Below are 15,000 nucleotides of genomic sequence, written 5' to 3'. Positions count from 1 at the left end.
TTATTTTATTTTTGTATATTTTTATATTTATTATTTATATTTATATATTAATTTTTTTTATTTTTTTATTTTTATTTTATTTTTATTAATTTTTATTTTTATTTTTATTAAATTTTATTTAATTTTGAAGTGAATTGATTTAAAGAATTAAAAATTAATGAAATTCTTTTATCATAATCTGGAGAATTTGATTGATATTGATTTTGATGATCAATATATTCCAAAAGTGATCTTGAAAAGAGTGCAATTTTTTCCAATTTCAAATTTATAATTTTTTTAATTTGTACAATTTTCTCATCAGAATTTGAAGGTATTGGTGAATTAAAATTGAAATGATCAGTTTTAATACCTAAACAAGCAAATAACTTATCAAGTTCTTGTTGAGCGGGTGTAATTGTATTACCAATTGTAACCAATTGTTGTTGTTGAATTAATGGTGAAACATTATTTGTTAAACCAACTGCATCAAATATTCTTTTCATTATTGTTTTAATATCTACACGTAAAATTATTTGAATTTGATCTTTAATTGGTTTTGGTCCAGGTATTTCAAATAATGTTGTATTTAAAATATTATTATTATTATTATTATTATTATTTACATTTGTATTTACATTTGAATTTAAATTATATTGTGGTGATGGTGGAGTTGATGATGATGATGGTGATAATGGTGAAGAAGATGAAGAAGATGATGACGAAGGTAAAATTGGTGAAGAAGATAAACCAATATTACTATATCTTGGTGGACGAATATCATTAATTTTTTCAAAAGTTGGTGGACGACTATTTGTAATTGGTGAAGGTGGAGTTGCTATTGAACCACCTAATGGTACAGGACCAATATGTAATGTTACTCTTTTTTCAAGATAATCCATAATTTCAGAGGCACCTCTTGATTTACGGAAATTTAATTCTTGATTTTTAGTTAATGGATTACCATAGATATTGATACCAGGTGAGGATTGACCTAAACCAACACAATAACCAATTGATAATGGTAGGTCTTGTATTAGATTATCTTGTAGATTTAAAAAGCATAATCTTTTCATTCTACCAATTGAATTTGGTAATTCTTGTAATTTATTATTACCCAAATTTAATTCCAAAATTGAAGTTAAACAAGCACCAAATAAATCTGGTAACTGATTTAAACCACAACTACTTAGATCCAATACCTCCAATTGTTTACAATCTAACAACGAACTTGGTATGCTCTTAAGTAATGAGTTACCAGCGAGAATCAATTCCTCCAATGTTGATTTCAATGGTGAGAAAGCTTGATCATCAATCATTTCTAAATTTGTATTTGAAATTACAAGTTTCTTTAATTTTCCTAAATGTTGAAAACTTGTACTTGTTAAAAGTTTACCCAATTTACAACCACTTAAATTCAACTCTAACAATTGATTCCAACGTTGGATTGATTGTGGTGATTTAATAATTGACATATTCCAACCGTTACCGCCATTCTCGGGATTACCAGATAAATTCAATATTTCTAATGTTGAAAATTCATTTGACATATTTCCATATTCTTCCATAAATTGATTGAATTTAATTTGATTAAAACTTAAATCCAATTCAATAATTTTTAAAACAACATTTTTATTATCTGATAAAGGTTTTGTTAATTCTTTTGGTACACCATCTTTAATCTTTAATCCACTAATATCTAATTTATTTAATTTATTTTTATTTAATTCTTTAATTTTATTTTTAATAGTCATTTTTTTTTTTTTTTTTTTTTTTTTTTTATTCCTATTTTTTTTTTTTTTTTTTTATTAATATTTATTTATTTATTTATTTATTTATTTATTTATTTATTTATTTATTTATTTATTTATTTATTTATTTATTTATTTATTTATTTATTTTGTGGATGGAGTTATAAAAAAATATAAAAAAATATAAAAAAATAAAAAAAATTAATTAAAAATTTAATAAAAAAATTAAATAAAAATTAAATAAAAATTAAATAAATAAATAATTATTACATACAAAATTCCTTTTATTAATGAAAGGAATGATTTGATTTGATTTTAATAAATATATTTTTTTCAATTTATTATTTTTTATTTTTTTTTTTTATTTTTTTATTTATATTTTTGTTTTATTTATATATTATTTTTTTTTTTTTATTCAATTATAATTTTTTTGTTACAATACCCAAAAAGGTGTTTGTGTTTGAAAGTGTGTTTTATTTCCTTTTTTTTTTTTTTTTTTTTTTTTATATTTTTTTTTTTTGGTGATGGGGGTGATGCTAGTTCGGACTTGGGTAATTATAATATTATTATAAAAATAAATTGGATTTTTTTTAAAAAAAAAAAAAAAAAATTAAAATAATTAAAAATAAATAAAAAAAAAAAAGAAGGAAATTTAATTTTTTTTATTTATATATAACTTAATTTTTTAATTTATTTTTATAATTTTTATTTTTTTTTTACTTTTTCAATTTTTGAAACAACAAAAAAAAAAATGTAATTGAAAATAATAATAATAATTTTATTAATTATTAATATTTAATTATTATTAGTTCGTAAAATAATGAATGTAAAATGAAAATATTTTGAAAAAAAAAAGAAAATAAATGAAAAAAAAAAACATTTCATTTTTAAAACAACTGCAAACCGAAAAAAAAAAAAAAAAAAAAAAAAGAAAAAAAGTCTATTAATAAAAAAAAAAAAAGAAAACCAATGAAAAAAAAACCTCATTTTCTGATCTAGATCTCGATTCCAATCGAAAAAAAAAAAAATTTTGATTTTTTTTTTTTTTTTTTTTCACTCCCTGATTCCTTTTTTTTTTTTTTTTTTTTGTAAAATTTTTCAATCTAAATTTTGATCTATAAAACGGTTGTTTATTATCGATCTGATTGATTTCCGTAATAATCAATTACTGATCACTCCAAAACTTTCATAAACCATCCTTTTTTAATAAATATAAAAAAATATTATTACTATTATTATTATTATTATTATTTTTTTAAAATTTCTTTTTTTTTTTTTATTTTTATTTTTAAACTTGTCTATTATTTTTTTTTTTTTTTTACTTTTCTTTTTTTTTCCTTTTTTTTTTTTTTTTTTTTTTTTCCTTTTTGAAGTGATTAAAACTTTTTTTTTTTTTTTTTTACTGAAGTGTTACAACGATAATTGAAATATTATCTTTAGCTTTAATTGAACCAATTGCACATTGAAGTAAAGAATTTGACATTTTCTCTTCAGTTTGTTGAACTTTAACGATTTCCATAGCACGATTTCCAGAAATAACATCCCAAAGACCATCAGAAGCAACGATTAAATGAGAATGAAATGGTGTGATTGAAATTGGTGGTGAAACATAAGGTTCACCAGAAAGACCACAATTTAGATGTTTAATGAAATGATCACCCAATGCTCTACTAACCATTAAACCATTGATTCTAGTTTGTCCTTCAGTTAATGTAATACCATCATTTTTAATTCTTTGAATTTCCTCTGGATCAGTTGCACGATGATCTTTACTTAGGAACAATGTTTCATTTCCATAACTTAGGAATGCAGTTGAATCACCAACATTCGCCGATTGTACAAATCTTTGATGACCTGCTCTCCAAACTAAACAAACAGTAGCTGTTGCTCCTTCATATTCAAATTTACTTAATTGTGCATCAACTTCTTTAAATGCATTTAAAAATACTCCTCTCATATCATAAATTGGTTTACCACCATTTTCATTCTTTGTTGATTTAATATATTTTAATAAAATCTAAAAAATAATAAAATAATTAATATATATGTATTTTTTTTATTTTTATATAGATATATCTATTTTTTTTTTTTTATACATACATTTGGAAATATTTCTTTTGCAGCAACAGCACAACCTTTACCAGAATGACCATCGAAAATAGCGAATAAAGCAATTTGAGAATCTTGATCATCACCTAATGGATATTGAGTTAGATATACATCCTCCATTTCCATTGGTTTCTTTGCTCTCTTTAGACCTCTTTTATTTATATCAGCAGCAGAAGAGAACCCTCTAATCAATGTGGTTGGTTCAGGTTGTAACAATGGATAATAATATTTCGATGGTGATAAAGTTGGTGGTGATTGTTGATTAGTAAATGGTGGTAGTTTTGGAAATATAGTTGATAAACTAATCTTTGATGATGTTCTATTTTGTTCTGTTACTTTATGTTGATGATTAACCTTTATTGCTGGTGTTGATGATGAATTTAATACATTGTTACCACCACCAACACCACCACTAGATTGTCCTGCACTTAATGATGATAATAAATCTAATTTATTTTGTGCTGCTGCTGATGCTGATGTTGTTGTTGTTGTTGTTGTTGTTGTATTAGTGGTTGTGGTTGTTGTAGTAGTATTTTTATTTTTATTATTATTATTATTTTGATCTTCATCAGTTGGAATAGAACCAAAAAAACTGAGAATTGAAGATGGATCAGCAAATGTAATCGTTCTAGAAAGTTGTTTCTTTTGATCTGTTTTACAAATTCTACCACCCATACCCGTATTCAACAAATTTAAGTTTTCTTGAAATTTACTATTATTATTATTATTATTATTACTACTATCATTATCATCATCGTTATTACTAACCCTAATTTCATAATTATCATTATTAATATCGTTACCTTCTTGTATATTATAATCTTGATCATTTTGGTGATATGGTATTTGAATATCTTGTATGTTATTATTATTATTATTATTATTATTATTATTATTATTATTATTATTATTATTATTATTATCATTATCATTATTATTATTGTTATTATTATGGCTAAAATTTACATCTATTGAGGGTAATGGTTGTTGTGAATCTGTATTATTATTATTATTGATATTGATATTTTTATTTAAATTATCAATTTTACTAAAATCTGTTATTTCTTGACTTTGGGAAGGACTAGTTTCATTATTTATTGAAATACCATCAACTATTAAATCCTTTAAATCTGAACAACTATTTGCATTATTTAAATCATCCAATGTCGATCCAAACGTTTTTTGTTCATCAGATTGTGAACCATATCCTAAACTTTCAATTAATTCTGACCATTGATTTGGTGGTGCTGTATTATTATTATTATTGTTATTATTATTATTACTATGTGTTACATTTTGTTGGGTGTTTTGAGTATTTACAGGGTTTATTGGGTGTTGATTATTTTCATTATCATTATTATTATTATTATTGTTGTTGTTGTTGTTGTTGTTGTTGTTGTTGTTGTTGTTGTTGTTGTTGTTGTTGTTGTTGTTGTTGTTGTTGTAGTTAGACTCGGCATCTACTTGAAATGGTTGTGGTACAACTTGTTGATTATCTTCAATTGGTTGTGGTTGTTGTTGCTGTGGTAGTATTATATTTGAACCTAAAAAATCTAATTGTTGTAAACCTTTATATTTTCTGCTATGTCTAATTCCATTAGTTGAATTTGGTTTAATGGGTTTTTCGTTATCGTTACAATTGTTATTATTATTATTATTGATGTTTGTTTGATCATGTGTCGAAGATGGTTGATTGTTTTTATTATTTTTATTATTATTATTACTATTATGACAAGAATTTGGATCTTCACTACTATCTACATCTCTAATATTATTTAACCAAGAGAAATGATGATCACCTCTATATGGAAAAGTTCTATAGACTCTGAGTGAGTTTGATCTTGGTGAACTACCACTACTTCCGCCTTGTCCCTTTGTGCCAACTGATCTTTGTGTTTTAATATCATATCCTCTTCTTACACTACCATTACTACTTTGATTACTAACACTTGCATGTGAATGTGTATCTGATAATTGATCTAAATCATTCAATAATGTTGATACATTTATTGATGATATAAATAAATCATTTAATCCTTCTTTATTATTATTATTATTATTATTATTATTATTATTATTATTATTATTATTATTATTATCATCAATATCATTATTATTATCATCATCAATGCCACTGGTGTTGTTGTTATTATTATTATTATCATTAACTAATGACATTAAACTTTCTAATTCATTATCAGCTGTACCCTCCTCTTCATTTGTAGGTTGCTGATCATTATTGTAATCACCCTCTTCATTGAAATTTAAATCACCTAGATCATTAACTTGGTTTTGTAATTGTTCAAGACCACCATCATTTCCTTCCTCTCCACCTTCTCTATTCTATAATAATAATAATAAGTTTAAAAAATGTAAGTTTTTTATTTTTTTCTTTTTTTTTGTTACTGTTTTTTTTGTTTTTTTTGTTTTTTTTTTTTTTTTTTTTCTCTCTTACTTTAAATAATGCGGGCGAAGAGATTGATGTTGATAGTGATGGAACCATCATTTTTTTAGTTTTTTTTTTTTTGTTACTTTAATTCTTTTAATGTGTGTTTTTTTTTTTTTTTTGTTTTTTTTTTTATTATTATTCGTTATTTTATTTCTATTTATTATTTTATTATTTATTATTTATTATTTATATTTATTATTTATATTTATTATTTATTATTTATATTAGGTTTTACTATATTATTATTTTTTTTTATTTTATTTTTTTTATATTGTGATATTTATTTATTTATTTATTTATTTTATTATTTTATTACTATTGTTATTATTATAAATTATTATTATTATTATTATTATTAGGGCTATTATTATAAGGCTATTATTATTACTATTATTATTATTATTGTTGTTATTATTATATTTAAATTTTTTTAAATTTTTTTTTAATTTTTTTTTTTTTTTTTTAAAAATTTAATTTTTTTATTTTTTATTAATGTTACAAAATTTTTATTTATATATTCAGTTATGACTATTATTATTAATATTTTTTTTTATTGTCTTTTTATTGAATTGTTTTTGTATTTAAATACAAAATAGCTTTATACTATTATTTATGTCTTTTTTTTTTTTGTTTGTTTTAATTTTATACCCAATTTTTTTTTTTTTTTTTTTTAATTTTATTTTTTTATTTTTTTATTTTTTTTTTTTTTTTCTTTTTTTTTTTTTTTTTTTTATTTTTATTTTTTTTTAATTTTTTTAATTTTTTTTTATTTTTTAATTTTTTTTTTTTTTTTTTTTTTTTGATTTGATTACCCAAAAATAAAAAATTATTTAAATAATAATAAACGTTCTTCCCCCTAATTATTTTAAAAACCCTTTTGATTTTTTTTCTTTTAAAAAACCATATAACAAATACATCAGTTTCTTAAAAAAAAATATATTTTTTTAACTTACAAACGAAAATGTAAGGCCTTTTAAGAATAAAATAATATAATTATAATAACCATACAGATGCTTTAAAAATTTTTTTTTTTTTTTTTTTTTTTTTTTTTTTTTTTTTTTTTTTTTTTTTTTTTTTTTTTTTTTTTTTATTCAAATAAAATTTTAATTTGAGATATTTTATGATTAAACCAACACATCCACACACACACACACACACAATTTGTGCAAGTTATCGAAATGTTTTTGATTTTCAATATATTTTTAATTTCTCACAAAAAAAAATAAAAAAAATAAAAAGGAACTACAATGGATAATTATAAAAAAAAAAAAAAATAATAATTAAAAAATTAGACATTTAGTTAAAATAGATTTATTGTCTATAGATTGAATGCGTTTATATAAAAAGTGTTTTTTTTTTTTTTTATTTATATTATTATGTTGGTAAAATTTCAATGTTTTAATTGTTGTAATAAAAAAAACTAATTTGGAGGTACAAAGATAAGATCATTACGATTGTCATAGAGTGCACGTTGAATTTGATGATCAGTGAATTTATGTAGAAATTTTACCAACAAAAACAAATATAATAAAAAAAAAACACTTTCACCAAATTTAGTAAAATTCCTGTAATAAAAAATTTTTTTTCCCGCTTTTTTTTTTTTTTTTTATTTTTTTTTTTTATTAAATTAAATTTTTAATTTTTTTTTTAATTTTTAATTTTTAATTTTTTTTTTTTCAATATTCTTTTTACTTTGTAAACTTTTTCACTCTTGTTTTTAATTAAATAAATTATACATATAAATAATAATAATAATAATAATAAAAAAAAAAAAAAAAAAAAAAAAATAAAATAAAATAACAAAGATTATAAAATTTTCAAAAGATAAAAATAAAAATAATAATTATTTATTAAATTCATTATGGAAACATTACGTTCATTCCATTTGGTTTTACCTTCATCTCAAGTAGTGGAGATTGAACAGGGTAAAGATTTTTTATTTGGAAGGTAAGTTCAAACTAATTCTACTGATCAACCATAAAAAAAAAAAAAAAAAAAAAAACTTACATAAAATTTTATTTTTTCTTTTTATAAACTTTTTTTTTTTTTTTTTAAAGTTCACTTGATTGTAATCTTAGACTTCAAATTTATGGTTGCTCTAGAGAACATGCCATAATTAAATTTAATAAGCAAGGGAGACCAACAATTTCCAATCTTAGTAAATTTAATGTTACTTGTCTTAATGGATCCACCGTTGAAAATGGTACAAGTGCCTTGTTAAATGATGGTGATACCATCGTTATGTATGGTAAGAAATTTACCTTCAAAACAAATGCATTGCCAATGACACCAAAAACACCAAATCTTTCAAAAGTATTTAATAGTGAAAAGGTAAATTTTATTAGATTGAAACATAATTTTTAATTTTTTAATTTTTTTTTTTTATTAAAAAAATATAATATTAATAATAAAATTATTTATTATTTTTATTATTATAGAAAGTACCACTCCAAAATATTTCAAATATTATTGCTTCTAAAAACAATACAATTCCAACAACTATTTCAAAGATTAATCATTCATCTCAATTCTCAAAGAAAGCAATTCCAATTTCTTCAAAGTTTTTACAAACTATGAATCGATCTACTAATGATGATGATGATGATGATAAGGTTCAAAATGATGATCAAGATCAAGACCAAAATGATAGTGGTAGTTATTTAAGTGAATATGATCAAGAGCAACAAAGTGATATTGAATATGATGGGGAAGGAGATTATTCAACCATGATTCAAGGTTCATTTTCACCTCAATCATCCTCAGAGTATGATAATGTTGGTGATGAAATTAATACAAGTTTTGGTTCTGAACCAAGTAATACTGATCATTTAATACCTCTTACACCAATGACTCCATTATCACAAGTTATTCCAAATCCACCAATGACACCATTTTCAGTTTTTCAATCATCTTCAACTTCAATGGTTTCTCCACTTTTAAAAACTCCTTCAGGCCACCAATTGGATGCCTCTAAATTTGTAATTAATACTCCATCAATTTTTGCTTCAACTTCAAAACAATCACAACCACAATATACTCCTCAAAGTATTTTTAAGAATGTAAATAAACAACCAATCCAACAACAACAACAACAATCACAATCACAATCACAACAAAAAGTTGTAAGTGAATTGATGAGAGCAACACCAATTAAGGTTAAACCACCACAACCATATATTCATCAACAAACACCTATGCCACCAAGACAACTTTCATTTAATAAACAACAACAACAACAACAATCAACATTACAAAAATCTTTAATTACCACACAAGTACCATCATCAATACAAAAAGTAACTCAACAAATACCACAAACACCTGTTACAACTCACACTGTATTCCCTTACTCTGTAAATACCAATGAGCAATTAGGTTTCCTTCCACTTACAATTGAAACACCATGGAAATCACCTGCTGATAAACAAAATTCTTTATTACAACAATCAGAACAACAACAACAACAACAACAACAACAACAACAACAACAACAACAACAACAACAATTTGAATTTAAATCACCACAATCAACCACTAAAAAAAATGTAAATATTAAGAGAGCATCAACCATTGTTGAAAAAACTCCAAATAATACACCAAACAAAAATCTTAATTCAACATCAAAATTAAATCAAGAACAACAATCATTAGAAATCAACATTGAAAATTCACTTTCTCCACAAAGAGCTTTTTCCGAAGTTAATTCAATGTTCAATAGTCTTTTAACAAAGGAACAAGAGGAAAGTACTCATACCAGTGAGAATGAAAAGGAATTTGAACAAGAAGAAAATCAAGACCTTGAAAATGAAGAATTTGATGATGAATCATCTAAACATGTTGAAGAAGAACAACAACAACAAGAAATGATGGATGACATTCATCAAGATGTTCAAATCAAACCAATTATAAAAGTTGCTAAAAAATCCACCTTTTTCAAAAGGGTAAGATTAGTTTGGGCACCAAACAGATATAATTCATTATGGAGAAGACATAATCGTGGAAATCATATTCATTCTTTGTCAATTAATTATGATGCTGCTGCTACTGCTGCTGCTGGTGATGATGATACACATCAAAATGATGGTAATGTCGAGAATGAGAAAGAGGAAGAGGAGGAGGATAATGGACACTATGAACATGATGTTATCAACCAAGAATTTATTCAATCAATTAAAAAGAAATATCCTATCATCTACAATAGTTATGAAAACTCTGACATTATTAATTTTGCTGATACTCCACAAAAAGAAGTTTGTCAATTTGATGATGATTCTGAAACAGAATCAGATGTTTCGATGGACCATTTACCATTCGATTCAGTTAGTAATCAAGTAGATGATAAGGTAGAGGAGGAAGAAGAGGGGGAAGGAGAAGTAGTTGATGAAAATGCCATTGAAGAGGAATTTGATGAAGAAGTTGATGAAGAAATTGATGAAGAAGTTGATGAAGAAGTTGACGAAGAAGTTGATGAAAAATTTGAAGAAGTTGATGGAGAAGTTGATGAAGAATTTGATGAAGAAGTTGATGAAGAGGTTGGTGAAGAATTTGATGAAGAATTTGATGAAGAAGTTGATGAAGAAGTTGATGAGGAAGTTGAAGAAGTTGATGAAGAAGTTGATGAAGAAGTTGATGAAGAAGTTGATGAACAGGTTGATGATAAAGTTGATGAACAAGCTGATGAACAAGTTGAACAAGTTGAAGATGTTGACGAGGAGAGAGAAAATGAAACATGTCAAGAGTTCGAAAAAGAACTTAAAGTTAATGTAGATGAAGAGACTGATCTTCAAAATGAACCAGAAGTTGATGAACAAAAAGTTGAAGAAAAGAAATCCTCCAAAAAGAGAAAACAAAAAGAAAAACAAAAACAAAGACAAAAAGAAAAAGAGAAAGAAAAAGAGAAAGAGAAAGAGAAAGAGAAAGAAAAAGAAAAAGAAAAAGAAAAAGAAAAAGAAAAAGAAAAAGAAAAAGAAAAAGAAAAAGAAAAAGAAAAAGAAAAAGGAAAAGGAAAAGAAAGAGAAAGAGAAAGAGAAGAGAAAGAGAAAGAGAAAGAGAAAGAGAAAAAGAAAGAGAAAAAGAAAAAGAAAGAGAAAGAGAAAAAGAAAAAGAAAAAGAAAAGAAAGAGAAAGAGAAGGAGAAAGAAAAAAGATCAACCAAACAAAATACTTCAAAGTTATTGAAGAAACTTGACATCATCCTATCTGACGATGATGACATTGAAGAAGAAAAATCAAAAAAAATTAAAAAACATTCATCAAGGGTCAGAGCTTCAAGATCAATATTTTAATGTCCTTTTTTTTACAAAACAAAATATATAAAAAAAAAAAAAAAAAAAAAAAAAAAAAAAAAAACCTTTTTTTTGTTATTAGGTTAAACAAGAAAAAAAAAAAAAAATAAGTAAATAATAAAATAAATAAATCATTGTCATAAATTTATTTCCCATTCCTTTTTTTTTTATTTTTTTTCTCAAAAAAACGTTTTAAATCATTTTGAAAATCAATAAGATATTTTATTTCACCTACCATTGACCAAAAGTACTGCTAAATATATTATTTATAAATACTTCACCATCCCCGAGTTGTAAATTTAAGGCGAAAATAAAAAATATAAATAAAAATAAAAAAAAAATATTATTTCTAATTCTTTAAATTTTTTGATATACAAAAATAATTAGAAAATATAAAAGCTATCTTATACATATACAAAGACAACCCCAAATTGACCCAATCTACCCTTTAATGAATATATACATGTATATTATTAAAATTTTTTTTAGAATTTTATCAACCTATGTGGATCTTGTTTTAAAAAAATGATTAAGAATTGATAATTCAATAAAGTTGTTTAAATCACTAGATTTCAAAAAATAAAAAAAAATTAATAATAACAATAATAATCCATAAATAATAATAATATTATTTCAAAGAATTTAACAGATAATTTAAAAAATTCAAATTTAGATCTTAAAATTGTTTTGATGGCAATTAATTTTTTTTTTTAATAAAAATAAAATAAATAAATGGTATTAAATTAATATTTTTTTTTTTTTTTTAAAAAAATTATTATTCAGATGAACCCAAAGAATTTATTGGAAAATGAATTGAAAAATGTAATGTACCAAGATTTTTAAAATATCTTGTTAATACTAATATTTTATTTTTAGTTATGTTTTAACAAAACAATTTAAAATAAATATAAATTGGTTAATTTAATAATTAATTATAATTACTACCACCAAGTGCAGATGAAGAAGGTGAATAAATGGAAGAAGGTGTTGATGAGGATGAATTAAAAACCTCATTATTAATTTGAAATACTCTAAAATGTTTATATCTTATAACGACTTCCCATTGATGTTGATCACTTTTAACTCTCCAGTTGACGAACTATGTAATGAGAATTGACTATTCTTATTAATTGGTACAACTATAAAATGAAGGATCATACAATATATTATTTTAAATTTAGTATCTTTAGGGATTATGTCATATGAGGAGGGGAGAGTGGTATGGGTTTTAAGTGGTCTTTCGAGGTAAGCATTTTTTTATGGTTATAAATTATTTCAAATTTAGTAGTTATAGGTAATAGGTTAAATGAGAAAGGGAGGGTATAATGCGGTGGTCTTTTGAGGTAAGTATTTTAATATCTACCTAAAATAAAACACTTACCTCGAAATACCACCACATAATACCCATTCCCACCCTCCCCTCTCCATACAACATAATACCTATAATTACCGATTTAAAATAATTTATTACCTAAAAAAAATACTTACCTCAAAAGACGACCACATAATACCCACACCACTGTCCCTCATATGACATAATCCCTAAAGATACTAAATTTAAAATAATTTATTATTATGTTTTTTCTTTTTATTTAGATGATGATAAAATATATTTAATTAACCTACATCAAAATAAAAATGCCTACTTGAAAGACCATATACACAATGAACCACCACTTATTGATTAATTGATTAATTTTTTTTTTTTTTGATTTAATATTATTTAAAAAATAAAGAAAAATGTATTTTAAAATTCTATTACTCTAAATCATTTGTTTGCTACGAAATAAAAAATAAAATAAAAAAAAAAAAAAAAAAAAAAAAAAATAAAATTAATAAATTTATTTATTATTTTTAAAAATAAGAATCTTAAAATTGAAAACACCATTATTAAATTCTTTATTATTTTGGTATTTTATTTTTTTTTTAAAAAATAAATTTTAAAATTGAAAAAATAATTTTAAAAAAATATAGAGTTCAATTATATGGAATATGTTTCAATGAATAATAGTTTTTTTATTTTTTTATTTTTTTTTTTACAATAAATATTATTTTTTAATTTTTTTATTTTTTAATTTTTTTTTTATTTACAATATTTTATTTTTCTTTTTTTTTTTTTTTTTTTTTTTTTTTTTTATATAATCATTATTATTTATATTATAATTAAAATATTATTACTTTTTGAATTAATAATTAAATAAACTCTATTATAAAAAAAATTCTATTTATATATATTTATAAATTTAAATTTTTTTTTTATGGAGTGAAAATTATTTCAGTTTCATCAATTAAAATATTATTACTATTTGGAAAACTGAAATAATTTGGAGTTGTTGCAAAACTATTGACATTTTTATCAACTAAACCAATATATTGATAAGTTTCAGTAATTAATTTACTACAAAAAGTTAGGTCACTTTTTTTTGAAATATTCATATATGGATCTAATGGCAATAGGAATCTAAATAAAGTTTCTGTGTAAAAACACCAAAACATTTCGAAATTTGAAACGAAAACCAATTTCTTTTGTTTAATGGTCGTTAAGATAAAATCTTCTAAACTTAATGATTGGTCAACGTTTAATGGATTCGAAAGATTTCTAATGGCGTATCTACAATTTGGGTAGAGGGTCATATAAACTGATAGAAATTCACAAAGGGAGTGAACGTCAGGTCCACTATTTCTAGAACATATTTTTTCACCAGCTGCTTGCCAAAGTAATGGAGTTTCACTATCAATATGAGATTCTTTGAAAAAGTTGGGTTTTAAAATTATTGCACTATGTGAGAATCTTCCAGTTATACCTAATCTCATAAAAATTGAAACTGGATCTGAATTATTTTGAATTAATAAAATTGATCCAGAATGAATTTTTTCTAAAACTTTTTTTAACTTTTTTTCCAATAATTTTTCCAATTCTTTAATATCTTTTCTTTTTTCAATTGGAATTGAAATTTTTAATTTTTTACAATTTCTCCATGCTACTCTATGTTTAAAATTACTTTTTAAAGTAATTAAATATCTAAATATATTTTTTTAATTAATTTCAATATATTATAATTAAAAAATAAAAATAAAAATAAAAAAAATAATTGGAATAAAAATAATTTTGGTAAAAGGTGATAAAAAAAAAAAAAATAAAAAAAATAAAAATTGTTTAGGAAAAAAAAAAAAAAAAATTAGTAAATTTTCCAAAAATAAAATTTTGTAATTTAAATAATTTTTATTTTTATTTTTATTTTTATTTTGTTTTTTTTTTTATAATAAAACTTCACTTACTTCAAATTTAAAATTAATAAAATTAAAAATATGATAAAAATAAATATTATTAAAAATATTTTTGTATAATCCATTTAAGAATTTTTAAAAAAAAAAAGATATAATAAAAACCCTTTTAATAAGTATTGAGACAAATATTTTTTGGAATATTT

General features: G+C 22.2%; 5 protein-coding genes across 5 annotated transcripts; 1 reads left to right on the top strand and 4 right to left on the bottom strand.

Annotated features, from left to right (window-relative positions):
- Positions 1–107: 107 nt before the first annotated feature.
- Positions 108–1,730, bottom strand: DDB_G0279463 (leucine-rich repeat-containing protein; the record flags this gene model as incomplete). The annotated part of the gene is made up of 1 exon (XM_636547.1): positions 108–1,730. One exon carries the CDS (start codon positions 1,728–1,730, stop codon positions 108–110), a length of 1,623 nt encoding a protein of 540 aa, XP_641639.1.
- Positions 1,731–3,126: 1,396 nt separating this feature from the next.
- DDB_G0279461 (protein phosphatase 2C) lies at positions 3,127–6,342 on the bottom strand (the record flags this gene model as incomplete). Its single annotated transcript, XM_636546.2, has 3 exons — positions 3,127–3,744; positions 3,828–6,179; positions 6,292–6,342. The coding sequence occupies 3 exons, from the start codon at positions 6,340–6,342 to the stop codon at positions 3,127–3,129; spliced, it is 3,021 nt and encodes a 1,006-aa protein (XP_641638.2).
- A 1,804-nt stretch (positions 6,343–8,146) lies between these two features.
- Positions 8,147–11,462, top strand: DDB_G0279459 (hypothetical protein; the record flags this gene model as incomplete). The annotated part of the gene is made up of 3 exons (XM_636545.1): positions 8,147–8,232; positions 8,343–8,616; positions 8,724–11,462. The coding sequence occupies 3 exons, from the start codon at positions 8,147–8,149 to the stop codon at positions 11,460–11,462; spliced, it is 3,099 nt and encodes a 1,032-aa protein (XP_641637.1).
- Positions 11,463–12,497: 1,035 nt separating this feature from the next.
- DDB_G0279457 (hypothetical protein) lies at positions 12,498–13,004 on the bottom strand (the record flags this gene model as incomplete). The annotated part of the gene is made up of 2 exons (XM_636544.1): positions 12,498–12,668; positions 12,951–13,004. The coding sequence occupies 2 exons, from the start codon at positions 13,002–13,004 to the stop codon at positions 12,498–12,500; spliced, it is 225 nt and encodes a 74-aa protein (XP_641636.1).
- An 821-nt stretch (positions 13,005–13,825) lies between these two features.
- DDB_G0279455 (hypothetical protein) lies at positions 13,826–14,922 on the bottom strand (the record flags this gene model as incomplete). The annotated part of the gene is made up of 2 exons (XM_636543.1): positions 13,826–14,591; positions 14,849–14,922. The coding sequence occupies 2 exons, from the start codon at positions 14,920–14,922 to the stop codon at positions 13,826–13,828; spliced, it is 840 nt and encodes a 279-aa protein (XP_641635.1).
- Between the last annotated feature and the right edge of the window lie 78 nt (positions 14,923–15,000).

This window comes from Dictyostelium discoideum (assembly GCF_000004695.1).
Source record: "Dictyostelium discoideum AX4 chromosome 3 chromosome, whole genome shotgun sequence".
In the NCBI taxonomy this organism is placed as follows: domain Eukaryota; phylum Evosea; class Eumycetozoa; order Dictyosteliales; family Dictyosteliaceae; genus Dictyostelium; species Dictyostelium discoideum.
Note: the sequence above shows the minus strand (reverse complement) of the source record. Positions and strands in the feature narration are given on the sequence as shown.